We start from the raw sequence: 19,116 nt of genomic DNA on the forward strand, positions 1-19,116 counted from the left end.
CCAAGAGATACGGTATAGCGGTCGACCTGAAAGGATATGTATATTGTTAGCAATAGAATCGCTAGTCCCCGTTTCTAACAATCCCCCCCCCCCCGATACTTTTTTTCTTATTGATGGGTGAGAATGGTAACCCCGCCTGCGCTAACGGGGTACGCTGGCGGAGCACCAGTGAAGGGTGATAGATGAGAATGAAAACAGGCCAGTTAGCCCATCATGGTGAATTCATTGAATTCATCAGGAATTAACCATGATAGTTTCCAGGGGGAACCGCGAGGAGGTCGACCTGGTAGGCTATTATATATTGCTAGCAATGGGATTCTCAGTCTCCATTACTAACAATCTCTTTCCCCCCAACCCCCCCGATACTGCCTTTACATCCGATACTAATTACAAACATTTAATTATGTTTATTAGTTGTTTACTATATATAAGTTGTATTTCATTTGGGACTAGAGGGCGCTGTGTAATATTACCCAATTAAAGTTGTCAAATCTGTTGAGAATTAGACGTTAGTTAACTAACTCGTTGATTTCGGTTGATGTTTTTAGGGGGTGTAGATATAGACACCTACACATCTTAAATACATCAACCGACTACTTTCTTTTTGTAGTTGGTTGAAATATAATAAATATTAATATTAACTACCCTCGATAGGTGGAACTTTAGCACTAAAATACCATTATTTGTTTGGTCTGAACTTACTATGTTGCATATCGCAATTCTGTTTATTTTTAGTAAAGAACAATACTTCTGTTATTATAATACCGAGTACTTATATACTAGCTGCGCCCGCGACTTGGCACAAGCGGTGTGCGTATATTTTTCTGAAGTAAATTATGTTTCATATATTAAGGCAAAAACTAATTCTAAGTTACTTTTCACTCTAAAAATAAAACTTTGTGATTTCTTTTGGTAGATGTGTCTATAAATAGCTAAATATTAAAAAAATCTTGATTTTAATTATCTTCATAACTATCTTTAGAATTATTTGGAAAAAAATTATCTCTCTCTTTTTCTCTTTCTCTCTCTCTCTCTCTCTCTCATATATACATACATACATACACACACACAAACACACGCATACACACTAACAAAAAGGCTCATAGTCTCGTTTAAATTTATTATAATTAATAAAAGAATTAACACATACAGATTATTACTTGATACAATATATACATGTAGCTATAATAACAGTTTGTTTTGTTTACAAAACATTCCATTTCAGTCAGCTTAAGCGAAGACGGCGAAGGTTTAGTTCGCACTGAACGAACCTCCCTGCTATGCGATACAGCAGCACGTCTTACTTTAATATAAATTAATTTAATTAATATATTTAAAAAAAATCGAAAATATTTTATTATTTTAAAAATTAATATTCGAAGTTTTAAATATTAAACATTAATTGTAGTATTTGTTTAATTAGATTTAAGTGTACTCGTATATACGTACGGACAATAATCGTAGCTTTCCGTTGGTGTGATATTACCATGGGACCCAAAAAAATGCATGGTGGCGATTTTTGATATCATAAACATTTCATACGAGGCTGGCTCTCATTTGATCACTGAATCATAGACGCACTTGCAACTGCAACATGGACGCGTAAGTACATTTTATTTTTATTAATGGGATTTTTTTATCTTATTGTTAGATATTTATAATAATATAGAAATAATGCAAGTAAATAATTTATTTTACAGTAACGGACTACATTATGGCTGTATAAACAGCTGTTTATCTTGCCTTAGGCGTATTTTTGTAAGGTGCGTAATTTTTTTTTATTTTAATATATATTAATTCGGGATTCCGCCTGTTTAGAATATATTTTCTTCCATTTCCAGGGAGGTACAAAAGGATTTCAGTGAATAAATATAAAGCGAATCAGTGCAAATTTGTGTATTAATAAATTTGATTACTTAATCAGTGAGTGATATTTCGTTTTACAAAGTTTTAATTATGTGCAACTTAGAACGGCAAACAGGCTAACATATATATTTTTTTATTTTATGTAATTTGAATAGCTTTCATCATTTTTAATCAATCTTAATATTTAAATATTATGTATAATAATAAAATTGTAAAAGTGTTTAATCCCGTCAATTGTAGGTAACCAGAGGCATAGTTTAAGGCTTATGAGATGAAGGTATTTAAAACTAGATGCCTTTGTATCGAAAATAATCTAAGAGGGTAAATAGGCAAGTGCTACCGTCCTTTTTATTAACTATTATATGCGTTATTGGTATTTGCAATTATTATAGAGACATTACAATAATTTAAAGTAACCTTTACTTCTAAATACTAATTTATTTATTTATGTGCTTTTTCACATTTACTTATAATATAATTTTATAATTTTTTCCTATAATTAACGTTTATTTATTATATTTAATTATATTTTAAACTAAAATTAATAATTGTTTAATATATAATAATAAAATAACGCTATTCTTTATATTCGGGTAGCTATTATTTATTATTATGGGTTAATGCTATGAGATTATTATTTATTGATTAATAATATCACAATGCACATGTTTTATAAAATAGCACATCTTTACTAAATTCAATACGATTTTTAATAATTCTAAATGCATTAGTCCCATATAAATGTTGTTATATAGAAGTTGCTTTAGTTTTTGGAGCGAAGGCTTAATAGATTTTCTAGTATATACCCGCGATTTTTGCAAATATACATGTAATTTTATTGTGATTGGTGAAGCCATTAAAGTGCTAAATGTAACAATACAAAGTCGAATTCACATTTTCAATAATAATAAAAATTTTGTGACAGTAAACATTCTATTGACATTATCATATAATTCTATAGTTGCAGATATGACTGGCCATCGGTGGTTCATGCACCGCCACAAACTGAAATGACGCCACCACAACTGGTGACTTCACCACCTCGTCTAACTTCACCGCCACCATCTCCACCATTGCCACCTTCGGCACCACCGTCGACGCCATCAAACTCGCCTGAACGTCCGAAGCAGCGCAGATGCCGCTGCACGCCATGTGTTCATACTCGTGCTGCTCTTCTGTTTAGTTCTTATTAATTATACCTATATAAGGACGTAGTTAGGTTCGGATAGAGGAGCTTCCAAACGAAGTATGCTTAGCTTAGCTAAGCTTACAATTGCAATTTAGGCAACATTTTTATATTTTAACATAATTTATTATTTTAGTCGTTAGATGTTTTCAGGCTAACGATTTTTAAATCTCATTTTTTATTCTTATCTAGACGACCAAGTGAAGTTCGTCGAACGAACGCCATCGATTTAAAATTTTTTTTTGTTAATTTAGCAGATTTTATCGATTGTTTTTTCTTTTAAACCATTCTTTTAAAAAATAATTATTTAAATCAGCTGTTTTCGAATTTTAATGAAACTGATGATCGCGGGAATTGATTTATTGATATATAGGTTGGCAATATAGGTTTTAAAAATTACCGGCCCCATCTATCCACCCATATATATACACCTATCTACGCTCCTGGTTATATGTAGCAACTACATACTCATTACTAATAAGATATATCATAGCTTTATTAATAACTAATAGATTTACTATTAAAAAAGAAAAAAATTATGTGCTTTTATCTGATAAGTATTACTACTTAGTTACATAGTAAATACATATTTTTTGTATCTTTCTAAATATAATAAAAAATATAATTGAGTGTTTATTATTCTTGTTTTATTAGTTGCTTCCACTTATATATTACAAACTGTTTTCCGCGGCTTTGCCCGCTTATATTAGTATAGAAAGTATTCTATGTTAGGATATATATTAATCGTATACCAAATACTATTCAAATGCACTCAACGGTTTTACTGTGATTAAGTATCAAACATACAAATATCTCGAAATCTAAATATCTTCACAAATTTTCACATTCATAATAATAGTAGGATAATCAATAAATAATTTATTCTTCATTAAATTATATATTGTTTAATATAATAGTAGAATTCGGCTTTTAGTATATATCTTTTTTTATACTTGTATAATTAGTTTATACATGTATAAAATTTTTTTAAATAGGCAATCATATCAGACGTTAATTGTCCACTGCCAAACATAGGCCTCCTCCATCAAGAGGGATTTTGCCAATAGTTGCAACGCTTGGCAGACGTATTGGCAACCACAGTTAGATTTTGCGGATGTTATAAAAGCAACGCTACTGTACATCCTTAAATCATTAATTATTATCTGTACAGAGGAGATATTTAAAAAAAAAAAAAACATCTTAATGAAAATAATAGGACCCAAAACAACAATGTTTAAAATATTATTCTGTTTCATTGTACTTTTGTATTGACATCACGCAAAAGCTACTGCACGATTGGATGCGGTAATCCTAAATTTCTGTAGGACGAACTTAAATTTGGTGTATGCTTTATCATAATAGGCTATGTAGAAATGATTTATTTAATAACTTTTTCTTATGCGACAAAGGAGTATGCAATGGTCTAAAGAAAAATTCTAGTTGCCTACTCCCAAAATATATACGCGTACAAAGTTGCAAGCAATAGCTAGTACTAATATAATATAAATACCAGGAAATGACTTGTAATAATTATAGTATGTAAACGATAAGTTTATATTGATACAGCAGCTCTAGATGACACTCGTTATTAAGTTCATCTTATCGACGTCGCCAGAGCACAATACTCAGAATCATTAGGAGACAAGAATGTAACGCAGCATTTTTATAATTTGCAGTCCTGTTCATACAAGAGAACAAACAACTACTTTGAGATAAGTAGTCACTATCAGCTATTTATGGCTACCATATCATCCTTTTATCCATTATTTGTCCACTAGTGAACAAAGTATAGATTGCTAAAGGTTGTAAAATAAATATAAGATGTCTGACTTTTCGAGCCATCTGCAGCCATTAATTTTTATCATTTGAGGTTCTTACACTATACACTATATAACGTTTGTTTCCTGTCGATTGGCCTATTCCATTGTCATTTTTGCTTGTTGATTTTTTAAATTATCGATTACTTTGATTCGTTTGTGGATATCTTTACTCATATCTGATCGCCGCGTGATCCGAAAAGTGTCTGTAAAATGCATAATTTCAAATTATTCATTTTAAATTATTATTTGCTTACCAAATTTAATGGCTACTGACTAACAGTTAAAGCGCCAGAATGCAACAAACTTATTTTCAAAATGTCTAATATTAGCAAGGGTTCTGAAATGTAAAACCACTGGATGTTTTGGTGTTTCGACCATGTTATGACTAGAAAGAGGGTAAATATACGAAGAATTATTGATATTTACTAAAAGGGGCCAGCTAAGTATACCGCAGTCACGCATTGCTACAAAGTTGCATTGTTTGGTTACAGACTTTTATGTATTATGAGTTAAATCAATATATAGCTTCTGACAGATGATTTTTAAGAGCAAAATCCACTTAAATTTATTTTTATGCCAGATTTTACTTTATATCTATAATAGTTTGAATTCGTTATTTCATTTGTGTGACCTGGATAAGTACCAAAAAATACGAATCTGCCTTTGTTCTTAATAATACTAGCTGTATTTCGCAGCTTCGCTCGCGTGAATCATTCCATTAAGTTATTTTGTCCTATATGTTAAGTTGGCATATAACATTTCCGTGTACCAAATTTCATACAAATTAATAGTTTTTGTATGAAACAATAATGTTGGTTAATCCATACATACAAATATCCTCACAAACTTTAGAAGTTGTACTAGAAATAGAATTCTTCAAGGATATATACTTTCTCTTTGTTAATTTCATTTAAATGAGTGCATTTATGGATAATTTAATAATTATAATTGTGCACAATCTAGTAAGTACAATTATACAATAGCAAGTACATATATGTACATTGTTCAAGTTTAAAAGCTGCTATAAAACCTCTAACTTAGCTGTACAATTGCTGTGTAAAATCTGGAAACGAATGGTCTGTTTCCATTCAGCGACCTGGATATTTTGTTGTTAGTAATTCTTAAACGTGTAGGGGAGGCAGAGACTTGTTGAACATCTTTTTAAAAAGTGTCATAATTTTTATTTATTAAGAAATATTTGCGGTTTTCAATTTGAAAAGAATTTTACATACGGCGGTACCATTATTTACTGATATAAACGAATATATTTAGATAAAATGGGCGTGTAACATATATTCCCGCGATAAGGATAGGTTATAACACCATAAGGGGTAAAATATTACGGCTACAAACAAACGAACAACAACACCATTTGAACAATTATAGTGTCATTGCTTTATTTACAAATAAACATAGTGTTATTATGTTTATCATCTGTACAGAAGTCTTTTAAAAAAAATATTATCTTATTTCTGATATCATTTTGCCGTACGGTCCCGGCATAGAATAGGCCACCTCTTCCTTTTCCGCGGGTGTCGTAAGAGGTGATTAAGGGAACTCAACGGTCGAGAGATAGGCAGCAACATCCATCTTAAAACATCATCAAAGCGTAATTGCGTTTGCCAACCTGCCTGCCAAACGTGGCATTCGCTGGCAAAACTTCTCTTATGGAAAATAGACGTTGAGGAATAGATAATTCTAATTGATATAATAATTTCTCATGTAACATTTTATTTACTATTATTCCTTCCTTAATTGTATTTATTTGTTTAGTTCTTTTTCGTGTTGACCGATTGTGTTGTAACTCCTTGTTTACTTCTAACATTAATATTATCCGTTTAACCACTATTACTGCTGTAACTACCTACCCCTTTCACAAAAGGGGAAGGGACTATTAATAATGTGGACTACTAGTTTCATTGTTAATATATACCCTTGGGGGGAAAGGCATTGTTAGTAATGGGGTCTAATGGACCCATTGCTAGCAATACACACTATTAGGTCGACCTCCACGCGTTTCCCCCTGGAAACCATCGTAATTAATTCTAGTGCAATTTGTCACGATGGGCTGACTGACTTGCTTTCATCGTCACTTGTCATCCCTCACTGGTGCCCCGCCAGCGTATCCCGATAGTGCATTATAGGGGTTATCATTCCATTATTAACCATTAAAAAAAATATACCCTGTCAGGTCGACCTCCCCGCGGTCCTACTCTGGAAATCATCGTGCTGAATTCCAGGGGAATTTATCACGATGAGCTGACTTGCCTTTTTATTCACACCTTCGTCCCATCGTCGTTCATCGTTACCGCTAGCGAGGTAAACATTCCAATACCATCTATTAAAAAAAAAAACCCTGTCACAATCAACCCCAGATTCCCCTACGTGTATCAACAATAATGATCTATTAGAAAACAGAAATATATTAGGGAGTTTATATATACTGTGTATATATAGACATATATAAGTAAGAGCAGTAAATGACATATCGCCATTATTAGGTAGGTAATTAGATTTATAAACCTTAAATATAATAGCATATATAACGTGTGTGATATTTAGTCTTTTTAACTGAATTAAAGAAAAGGAGGCCTTAATTCTATTGTACTTTTTTATATCTCCATTAGTTGTAAACCGATTTAGAAAATTCTATTTATTTTTATCTGAACGGACGTATATCCGTTACAGTTTGATTCCTGGGAAATTTTGCCATAATCGGTTATTAAAAAGTACTTATTATATAATATTAAAGTAACTGTCTTTTCAACGAGATTTACACGAGATTGTAATCCTAGATGACGAATGTAATTGTAGATTATGTGGAGATATATTATATTATAATTCTGTTGCATACACGTGGTTGGGAGCGACCGGGTCCGAATCCCACGGAACAATATAACGCTTCCATGAAATATATATGACGTGTTCCATTAAATTTGACTACTAGAAAGTAGATTTTCGACCGACTCAAAAAAGACAAGAGTTTCTCAATACGTTTCTTTTTTTTTTGTTTGTTATCTCAAAACTCAGTCATTTATAAATCGATTTGAAAAATACTTTTTTAACTGTACATATTTTTAGATTGGTTTCATATTAACTTTATCGCAGTCGGTTCAGTAGTTTGGTTTTTAATTAAAAACTGGTTTTACCACAAATTGAAATATTTATAATTATTAATAATTATATATATAATTATTTTTACAATATAAAATTTATAATTATTATTATCATCATCATATCCTCTTCATCAAATTAGGCGATAACTGTCCACTGCTGAACATAGGTCTCTCCCTTGGGTGGTTTTGCCAGTAGTTGCGTATATTTATATATAATTAATATACCTATGAATGTCAATATTTTGGACAGGACCATATTGTAAATATGATATATCTACATTACTATAAATAAATTATTAAATAACAACCAAGCATAATAAAAATCTTGTCACAATGTTCGTATAAGGCAAAAAATAAAATTGAAAAAAATAATTAAATAAAAATAAACTATTTAATTAAATTAAATTAGCATTAGCTAATTTTCGAAATCGATCAACCAATCTTAATAAAGTTTTGTCAATATTTAGATTTTTGTTTACTTCATCTTGAAATATAGAATAGTTTTATTCTGATAAAAAATAAAAACGGTCAAATACAAACCGTTCCGTACATATTATGTAAATATAAAGAATAGCCTAAATTAAAAAAAAAGCCTAAGAATAAATTTGTATATTGTATTTTTTATATATTTTATATATAGCAGTATGCATATAGCTGTTATTATTAATGTTGCGATTCGAAATTTATTATTGTTTTTGGAGGATTATTGATAAAGTTTCAAAGATTTTTAGAAACTATTTAGGAATGTTGTTTTATTTTTATTTTTGGTAATATTCACAAGATATTATAAAATGTGGTTATTTCAGATTTTTACTTCATAAACTTCAGAAATAAAGGGTTAAGGAAGAAAAAAAAACATTAGAATGGCGTAGGCCGTTTATGTCATCAAAGCTTACCCAAAAAGATTTTACAATATAATTGATAGTTGAATTTCTTATATATATAATAATTTGTCTATGTTTATATATATATATATATATCCCTAAGGGATAAGTCCGCCTGTATACATTTTTATTGTAACTTAATATCTATAAGTGAATGTACAAAAGCATATAAATAATCAAAATCATTTCAGTCATAAATCCAAAACTGCTCAAAATAAAAATAAATAAAAAAACGTTTTAGAATATACGAATCAAGCTTTTTCATGTAAAACCCCACTTGGAATAGTAGGATAATTTTAAAATATCGAGTACCTTTTTTAGAACCCTCAGCAAATAAAATAAAATAAAAAAATCTTTTGCCTGGGACAACAAAATATTTAAAAATCTTACTAAATTTTAAATTGTTGAAATATAACACTATTATTGTGGACGAACGGACAAAGTTGCACGATAAGGGTTCCTTTATATATTTTGGTACAGAACTCTAAAATGGATCTCGGTAGGTGGTAAAACATTGTTTGCTGCATCAGCTAGTTATATGAGAATAGAGCTATCGTATTCCTTTTCCGGTATTGTATTAAATTGTAAAAATATTTAGCGTCATCAGTTTTTCCGTGTGGTAAATAACGAGGCCTTACTTCTTCTCATACTTAGGACGTTCAAGGCCGAATTATAGGTGTTGGTAGTAATGGAACGTGGGGGAAAACGATTGTTAGCAATGGAGTTTGACAGCCCCATTGCTAGCAATATACCTTATTAGGTCGACCTCCACGTGGTTCCCCCTGGAAACCATTATGAACAATTCTTGTTGAATTCGTTACAATGGACTAACTGACCTACTTCATCCTCACCTATCATTCTTCACTGGTGCCCCGCCGGTGTATACCGATAGCGCGGGTGGGGTTACCATTCCATTATCATCCATTTAAAAAAAAAGTAATAGAACGTAACAGCCTCACAGCCTCATTGTTAGCAATATAAAGTATAGATATCAGGTCGACCTCCACGCAGCTCCCTCTAAAAACTATTGTGGGTCATTCCTGTAGAATTCATCACGTTCATTGCCTGCTTTCTTCCTCGTTAGCATCTTTCACTGTTCCCGCCAGTAAAGCAATATGAAAAAATTATAAAGTTCGCATTCTTATTATTTATTTACGCTTACATAAATAATATATATATATATATATATATATATATATATATATATATATATATATATATATATATATATATATATATATATTAAATATTATAAAGGATTTTTTAAACCTAATAATATTTTAAATGATGTCTTCAGCTATTTATCTTTCTCTAAAATAATATTTTCTAATGTGGTATTACGGTCACGTACACAATTTTACAAATAGTAACGGGGTTACTATGATAATACCGTAGCCTCTAGATGCCTGTAACACTAGGAATGTTACGCCTACGTTATCGAGCCTTAAGAAACTTTAATAGGGCCTTTTTGTGAATTTTAATTCAAGTGTGTGGAATTTTTTTAGATACTTGCAACACTAAAACATGGCGCGAGTTCTTTTAAAACAAAATTTTAATATTTATAATTGTCTTGATACTTAAAATTTAAGATACTTATCGGTGATAAGCGATTCCTTTATACTTGTATTTTTGTCTAATAATTATTGCACCTTCTTAATGTGCAAAAACACATTTTATTTATTAAATTAAATAATTAAATACGTCGTGTACGTAAATATATTTAAGAACAAGGAATTACATAACAGGAGCGATAAAATTGTCAATTCATAGTAGGCTAGGGTGTAGAAAATGTTATATGGCCATATAACCCTACCAAATTCAGATATAACTTGCTTGCATACTTTCTACATAAATTGTGTCGAATATATAATCTAGAAATGTAGAATTTTTCATTGTCTAATAATTGACATGTCATACATTTTCTATACACCAGCCACTGCTATGAATTGACAAAAATAGCAACTGATGGTGTATCTTTTGTCCTCTTTTTACTAATTATATTTAGGTACATAAGAAGAAAGGAGGAGAATCATATGATTTACAGTTTTAATTTTATCATTTCTGCTATGTAATTATTATGTATATAGAACACGAATAAAAAAACGTATCAGTTGTTTTGATAACTAGCTGTCAAAAAGTTGTTCTGTTTTTAAAACTCGATGCATTGTCCATATAACTCGCGCCATATTTTAGTGTTGCAAGTATCTAAAAAAAATCCCTACATTTGAATTAAAATTTACGAAATGATGTGGATTTTTTTTCAACATAAATTGAATTATTTTTAATTATAATTCTATTTTCTTACATAGAAATATTACTAAATATTGTGCAGACTATTTAATGGTATTCATATTAAATAAAATTACATTGTTTTGACACCATTACTTGAATTATTAATAAAACAGCCACCATTGTTAAGTGACTTAAATATAAAATATTTTAAATAGTCGAATTTAAAATGTCTTCTTTTATTTATGTATATTTTATCAAAAGGATTTTTGTTATTTAACTAAAATCAAAATATCCGTATACACTTTTAATACAGATCTGATGTTACATTTAATAAAATTGGCCGCCATTTTAATTTTCTTTGTCATTTGACCGATTACATTAAAAATAAATTTTGGAGGATTCTTATACACTTCAAATATAGAATCAGTGTCATAATTAATTAAAATAGCTGCCGTTTTTATTTTCTTTATTCCTTTTTGATCGATTGCTTTCAAATCGATATCTAAACATTCCTATACACTTTAATTATGTATTAAGTTCAGTTATGTTAGTATTAATCAAAACACTCGCCATTTTTGTTTTAAGTAATAAAAGTATGTTTTTTGGATAACAAAATAGCATTAAGAATTTAAACTTACGATAAAATATATATAATTCAATATTCATTACATTTAGCCAATTTGATTACAATTAATTGACTCATATTTTCCGTTCTTATAAGTAGGTATTTCCAAAATATCGCATAAGATTAAAATGGCTCCCACTTATATTAATTCTGACACCAATAAATGTTTTAAGTCTACAAAGATTCTGAGATATTTATTTATATTCAAAGAAATCGGTTAAGTAAAAAAAAAACAAAATGGCCGTCACCTTAAAAGATTATATCCGTCCATATTTGAAATATACATGGAAAATACCGATTTTCAACATTTACCTCAAAATTTTACTAATTTTTAAAGCAATATCAAGGAATTATGAAGTTCTATCTACCTCAGTTTTTGAAATAAAATAATAATTATAAATAAATTGTATAATTAAGTGTATAAATAAAATCAAATATAATAAAGGTTTCATTAATCTTAATAATTTCTTAAGTTTGACCTTTACCTATTTTTACCTTAATCTAAAGTAATAATTTATAATCTGGTAACCCTATCATGCACAAATGCATGAAAAAATTGACATGCTTTTTTCAAAGCATTTGAAAGAGGACTGTCTATATTATCTCAGTATATAATATAAAATGATTTCTTTATTATATCTTTTATATGAAATAGACACAATAATAATAATAATTATTATTTCAATTAAGAATTTCTTATCTAGGCTAACTAACTATGGTTAGAAATTCGACCGAAAAATTAAGTTTTTTGAGGTGTTTTTTTTATGAATTATCGAAAACCATGAACATTGCAACATGGTCATTATCATCATCATCACCATCTTCATCATTATCATATCATTTTTAACTGTCCACTGCTGAACTTATATGATTTATTATGAATAGGCCTTGTTTATAGATATGCTGTTTTTTATGATTTTATTTAATATTAATATTAATTATAAATGAAAATGTTTTGTTATTATTCATTCTTTTTTCATATAAAACAATAATTATCAATTTCCATAAAGGCTCATTTTGAACATATTCCATCTAGAAAAAATTGTGTGAGAATTTAAAAAAAATATTTATTTATTTATTTTTTGGTAAACGTACAGCTGAATTACAGACAATAAACATAATCAAATTTATATCTATGTTAAGCCATAAATCGTTTTCACATTTGCGATCTAAAAGAAATCAAAAAGAATACATAAAATAAATTCTTACACTTTCACAAAATATAAAAGTAAACGATAGTATTTATATCAAGTAAATAAGCTTATTGATAAGGCTTAAAAAGGTGAGGTACCTTAAGGTTTTTATTAAAGCTGACCTTCCAAGATCATCATCCCGACCAAACACTGGGAGGAGTATATTCATCGTATTTAATTGAAACAACGTCACCCTTCCGTATATTTTTCTTAATATTCATCCACTTAGAACAATTTTGTAACTCTACTGAATATTATAATTTTTACTAATGTCAAAACTATTGTTTTAGTACCGTAATTCCTTAATAAATTGAACATCGATTGTGATATTGAGTCGCTGCATCAACTCGATTCATAGAACACGTAACTTACGTTAACTCGGCGGGACTGTAGTTCAAGTTATCATCATCATCACCATCACCATCACAACCATTTTTTGTGCACTGCTGAACAGAGGCCTTCCCCATAGATCGCTATAAAGGGATATATTGTTTGATATACAATAATACAATATAATATTAAAATAACTCTTGGGCGCGTCTGTATTAATACTAATTTATAATAACTTTTAATATAAATAAATAAGTCATGTTTTGTTATAAGATACTACATTTACCAGAGGGAGACTTTGTACAAAAGTCGATTGCTTAGGTACCTCTGTCCCATTCGTGTTTCAACCGTGACGCAGTTGTGTTTGCATGGCTGTGTTTCGGTTTGAAAGGTGGGATATGGCGTGAATTTACTGGGTACAGAGGAATAACATCTGAGTCCTCAGGAATGGCAACGCATGTGGGGTATTATGGGCGAAACAGTATACTCTGTTATGTCCATGGTACTGCTCATGTCTATAGGCGACGGTTACCACTTTCCATCAGGTGGGCCGTCAGCTTGTTTGCCATTCTAAGTTGTATAAAAAATAAAAAAAAAATCCACTCACACTTTACCGGTTTTTTTTTGTGTTACAAATATACTTGCTTTGATTATTTTATCAAAAACTGTACATATACATATATTCTGATATTTTCTTATACCGGTTAAAGATTAAGACTGGCTCCTTAAATTTTATGGCAACTCCACCCGTGCTACCGGTATATACTACCGAATTACCAGTGGTTTAATGGATCATAACGGAATTGTAACCCCGCTTGCGCTATCGATATAAACTGGCGCGGCACTAGTAAGGGATGATAGGTGAGGATAAAAGCAGGTCAGTTGGCCCATCGTAATGAAATCATCAAGAATTAACTACGATAGTTTCCAGGAAGGATCACGTGGAGTTGACCTGATAGGATATATTGCTGGCCAATGCTGTCACTAGTCCCCATTACTAACAGTTCTGCCCCTTCCCCTGGTTATTTCGTTCTTTATTTTTTTTAAATAAATAATACCACAGTTCCGCTTAATATAGATAGATACGGAGTTCCCAAACTTATGTGAAACTAGCTTTGTTTGCAACTTTGTCTATGTAATCGGGAAAAAAAGCAACCTCTGTCTGTTTCACCATTTCATTAACATTTTTTTTTACTATTTCCTTTAAATATTTTTTTTTTGATCACTTAAAAAACGTTTACGAGTTAGTTATAATTTTTTAACTGTAAGATATTTCAAGTCGACATGCAACTATACGAATTCTAGAAGAAGAAATAAAGAAAAATACTGACATGAATAATATTATGAGCTTAATAGAAATTATCGAAGTGGAACCAGTACAAGATTAAATTACAATATAACATTAAAAATAATTTGTTTCTACCATGTTTTCCACCCTAATATCCTTTTCGGTTTATGCTACGTTTTTATTTAATTTTAATGAGCACACACATTGATTCGCATCGAATGAACTCATCATAAGAACAAATTTCTACATACATTTACGATACTAATAATACATTTGCGATAATGCTTAATACATTTTTATTCTCTATTCCCTGTTGATATAGATACAATAATACAAGAATATGTCCTCTCAAAACATCCAGGTACAAAATTATCTTTTTAATGCATATGTATCTGTGCCAACACGGAGATCAATAAAGTGTTGTTCGCATCTGCGTCTGCGCAGGTGCGTGTTAACCACCACCTGTTCACTGTTTTTTTCTGCGTCTCCTCTATTCATGCACTTGCGGACGGAGGCCTTACCATATACTCTACGCGGAAGAAACCGTAAATCAACTTTATTTAGGATTGGTTGAATCAATTTATACTCGTAATGCTACTGATGCATAAATTTTAGTTTTTATCCTATAATATTATATAAGGCTAACTATCAACGTCTGAATATTACGGGAACAAAAAATTACAATTGTAATTTTATGATTTCCTTTAAAAAATCTGTAATAGTTCTCAGCAAATAAACTAACATAATTTTAAGACGAAACCCCATTTTTAGCTACTATTTTTTATTTTTCTTTTTTTTTTTTTAGTTACGTAGCGAATAATTGCAGTTATGTAACTGTGGATAAAATTGTTTACTATAAAACGGACGAGATAAAAAAGGTCACAATTACCATAACATACAAAAACCAATCAGTACGGTACACGCAAAAAATCTTTTAGAAACATAGTGTTAGGATGTTTACATTTCACTATAAAAACATAATATTCACAATCAAAATTTTTAACAACTCTGTCTATTAATTAATTGTATCTGTTGAAAAATTAAACATGTAGATAATAAGGTATCATATAAAATGATCTCCTTATTATATTTTTATATGAAATAGAAATCTAATAAGTTACTTATTATTCTTAGATATATTTTGGAGGTTTATTTTTTATAAATTCTCAAAAACTTGAGTAGTTAGAAACATCGTTTTATTTTTCGTATTCACTTATTGTTATTATTTCAGATTTTAATTTCAGAAACTTCGGTGATAAGGAGGAATAGTTTTTTTTTTAATCATAAGTCAAAAATTATACAACTAAAAATAAATAAAAATTAGTTTTAAAATGTGCAAAATACAACCGTTGCATATGATACCCAACTTGAATTAATAGGCTGATTAAGAAATATTGAGTACTCTTTTTAGACTAGCAAAATGTGTGGGACAATAACATGCAAAATTACACAAAATCTCAAGTTGGTAGATTTAGTAGTTGCTGAGATATAGATATAGACGGACAAAGGCGTACTTGAAAGTCTTTATACCTTTTGGTATGAAATCTGTAAAATGATATAAAAAAATCCATAACAAAGAATACCCATAATTTATTGCATTGATTTCAAATTATTATAAAAATGACTACACTACCAGACTTATACGAGTTTTAATTAATAACTTGAAGGTGATGTAATATTCTTAAAAGCTTAATTTTAGCCAATTTCTACATGTGTTGAATGGAAATTATTTTAGACATTATATTTATTTCTGTATAATTAATATCACAATAATAATATGAATGAAATTGTTATTTTCATTTATATTATTATTGTACGCAATATGATGTAAAGAAAATGACTTCATTCATATATTATACTCTATAGTTAATGATTCAAAGTGATGTCATTTTTAGCAATTAAATCAACAGGAAAATTATAATTCCCTAAGTATTACTTAATATAGACTCATAGTAATAAAACTTACTTAAGCTGTACTTGATTACTTGAGCTGATAAGTTTAAAATAATGTATTATTTTGAAATTTTTATTTTTTCTTTTTATTAGAAATATTAATACATATTACAATATAGTAAATTGTTCCTAGAGCGTTAAATGGAAGATTGAAATTTTGTATGATGTTAATGGTTTTTTTTTTATGGATGAATGTGTATCTAACGTGCCTATATCTGCTATGTTTTAGGGATAAATTATTGGGACGATTTTATAAAACTTCATGTCTTAGGCAGCCTTTACAATAGTGGTGAAATAATATAATTCTTGTATCGGTCCCCCTAGATATATATTATGGTTTAATTTTTTTCAGCTATAATAAAGTATCAAGAGTTGTATGTTTGTATAATCATAATGGTGACCGTAAGCGATCATTTAACAAAATATATGCATACATATTAATCGTAGAAATATAATATGAACATATAGTAAGAGCAGAAAGTTAACGTAATAAATTATTACTAAATTAAAAAAAAAAACAGTCTCAACATGTATTGACATAGAAATATATATATATATATATATATATATATATATATATATATATATATATATATATATATATATATATATATATATATATATATATATATATATTATTTATGATTTTTAGGTTATCCTCCTATATATTAGGTGTTGTGTACGTATTATTTTTTTCGTCTTGTTTTTTAATAATTAATTTCCATAAATAAAAAACTCGAAATAGACTACGATTATAAAAACAGACTTATAAAATCACACCTGCTTTTTGAATAATTCATAGAAATCACATTATTCAGATTATATCCAGCTTCGTTTTATCCAAAGATTTCGGGATTCCTTTTTCTTAGATATTATCGGCCGTATAACCCTACCAAATTCAGATACAACCTATTCCGATACTTTCTGTATAAACAGTATCGAATAAATAATTATATAAAATTTGTTATTGACGAATTATTGACATCAAAGTGATCAAAATTTTTTCAAATATCTCTTAATAGTCCATTATTAAACAAATTGCAGTGTCAATGAAACAAGTATGCATTGTACAATCTAAAGATGTAATGTAAATTAGGTATATTCTTTTCATAATTGTTAACTTATTGAGAACGTAAGTTTTCACAAGTAATAATTTATGATATTTATTATATTTCATAGAAGTCTTAATTGTTTTAATAATCATATTATAGATTATAACGAAATGTAAGCTCTGCAAAAGTTATTTATGTGATTTTCTGTGAAGCTTCATGTGAATTATCGTAATATGTACATATTTTTTTTAGATAGCTTTACGGCTTTGGATACAATTCCGCTAGTGTTGCACCATTCACCTGTATCGACTAATTATCTATATTATTTATTAGAGATTTTATATTTTCCGTTAATATCTTTTACTTGGTTTCAAAAAATAAATGGTTAAAGGTTATTCTAGCTACAAAAAAAATCGAATTTGACAAATAATGCAGGAATATGTAGTAATCATTTTAATGTGGATAATTATTCTGAAAGCTCAATAAAGTTTAAACGTTTAAAGCATTAATGTTGTACCATTACGAAATTTGGGTTACAATGCTACGACTGTACATTTTTTAAATATATTTTGTATAAAAGAATTATTTATTCTTAAATTTTTCATGTAATTACATAACCTAAAGTCATAAATGAAATGAGATTTTTAATAAGTAATACCCAAAAATATATTTTCGGCAATATAAATAATATATTACTACTATTATTATTTAAATCTATATTATTTGTATCTATAATAGACTAATTGTATCCTTCGACTTCGCCGGCTTTAATCAATAAGCTCATTAAGTATCCTATGTGCTACATCAGGAAACAACCTACCCATTTGCCAAATTTTGATCTAATTTATTTAGTAATTTTTGCATGAAACAAAATATCTGACCACTCGTCCATTTATAATATTAAAAGAATTTTATTTAAAAAAAAAAAGATTTAAAGTATCCAAACCAGTTAATTGGATATAAAAATTAAATCACTGATTTTGATAAAAATCTTTTGTAACCGATCCGAAAGGACCTAATTATATATTTTAAAATAAAAATAAGTATTATACATATTAGTTTACAAATGACTTAATTCTAAGGTAAAAAACGAAAGAATACTGAATCTGAATAGAAAACCACCCCTTTTTTAGAAGTCGGATGATTATCATATTTACAAATAGTATATTTTAATAAGTTAGATAATATGTCTGTAATTTATTTATTTTAAAGTTAAATTTTATCTTTCATTTAATTGGTAAAAATATGCATGATGCCTATTTAAAGGTTTTTAGTTCGGGTCTACTTACAAATTTTTACTCCTAAACTGTGATTTTTAATTAATATGATTAATGCTTTTACCGATTTTTATTCTCATAGATAAAAATAAATATCGATAAATTCAATTTATTGTCAACATCGATCAATAACTTCTTTAAGCTATAGACTAGAGTACTACGAATTTAGAAGAAAAGTCACTGATTTACTGTTTTTAGTTTATCACTCTTTCTATGTTATCCTTATTCTTAAATTAAAACATATTCCAGAAAATAATGGAAGGCTCAATTAAGAATTTTATTGTGTATATAAAC

General features: G+C 28.8%; 2 protein-coding genes across 3 annotated transcripts in view; both read left to right on the top strand.

The window, feature by feature from the left end:
• Positions 1 to 19,116, top strand: part of LOC113516613 (abnormal cell migration protein 10) — a 118,743-nt gene that overhangs the window by 80,062 nt on the left and 19,565 nt on the right. The gene's annotated exons all lie outside the window — the stretch shown is intronic.
• On the top strand, positions 1,237 to 3,633 carry LOC116413310 (uncharacterized). The gene is made up of 3 exons (XM_031911684.2): positions 1,237 to 1,602; positions 1,701 to 1,763; positions 2,828 to 3,633. Exons 1-3 carry the CDS (start codon positions 1,595 to 1,597, stop codon positions 3,057 to 3,059), a joined length of 303 nt encoding a protein of 100 aa, XP_031767544.1. The 5' UTR covers positions 1,237 to 1,594; the 3' UTR covers positions 3,060 to 3,633.

Source organism: Galleria mellonella, unplaced genomic scaffold, assembly GCF_026898425.1.
Source record: "Galleria mellonella isolate WM207_F2 unplaced genomic scaffold, CSIRO_AGI_GalMel_v1 utg33, whole genome shotgun sequence".
NCBI lineage: Eukaryota > Metazoa > Arthropoda > Insecta > Lepidoptera > Pyralidae > Galleria > Galleria mellonella.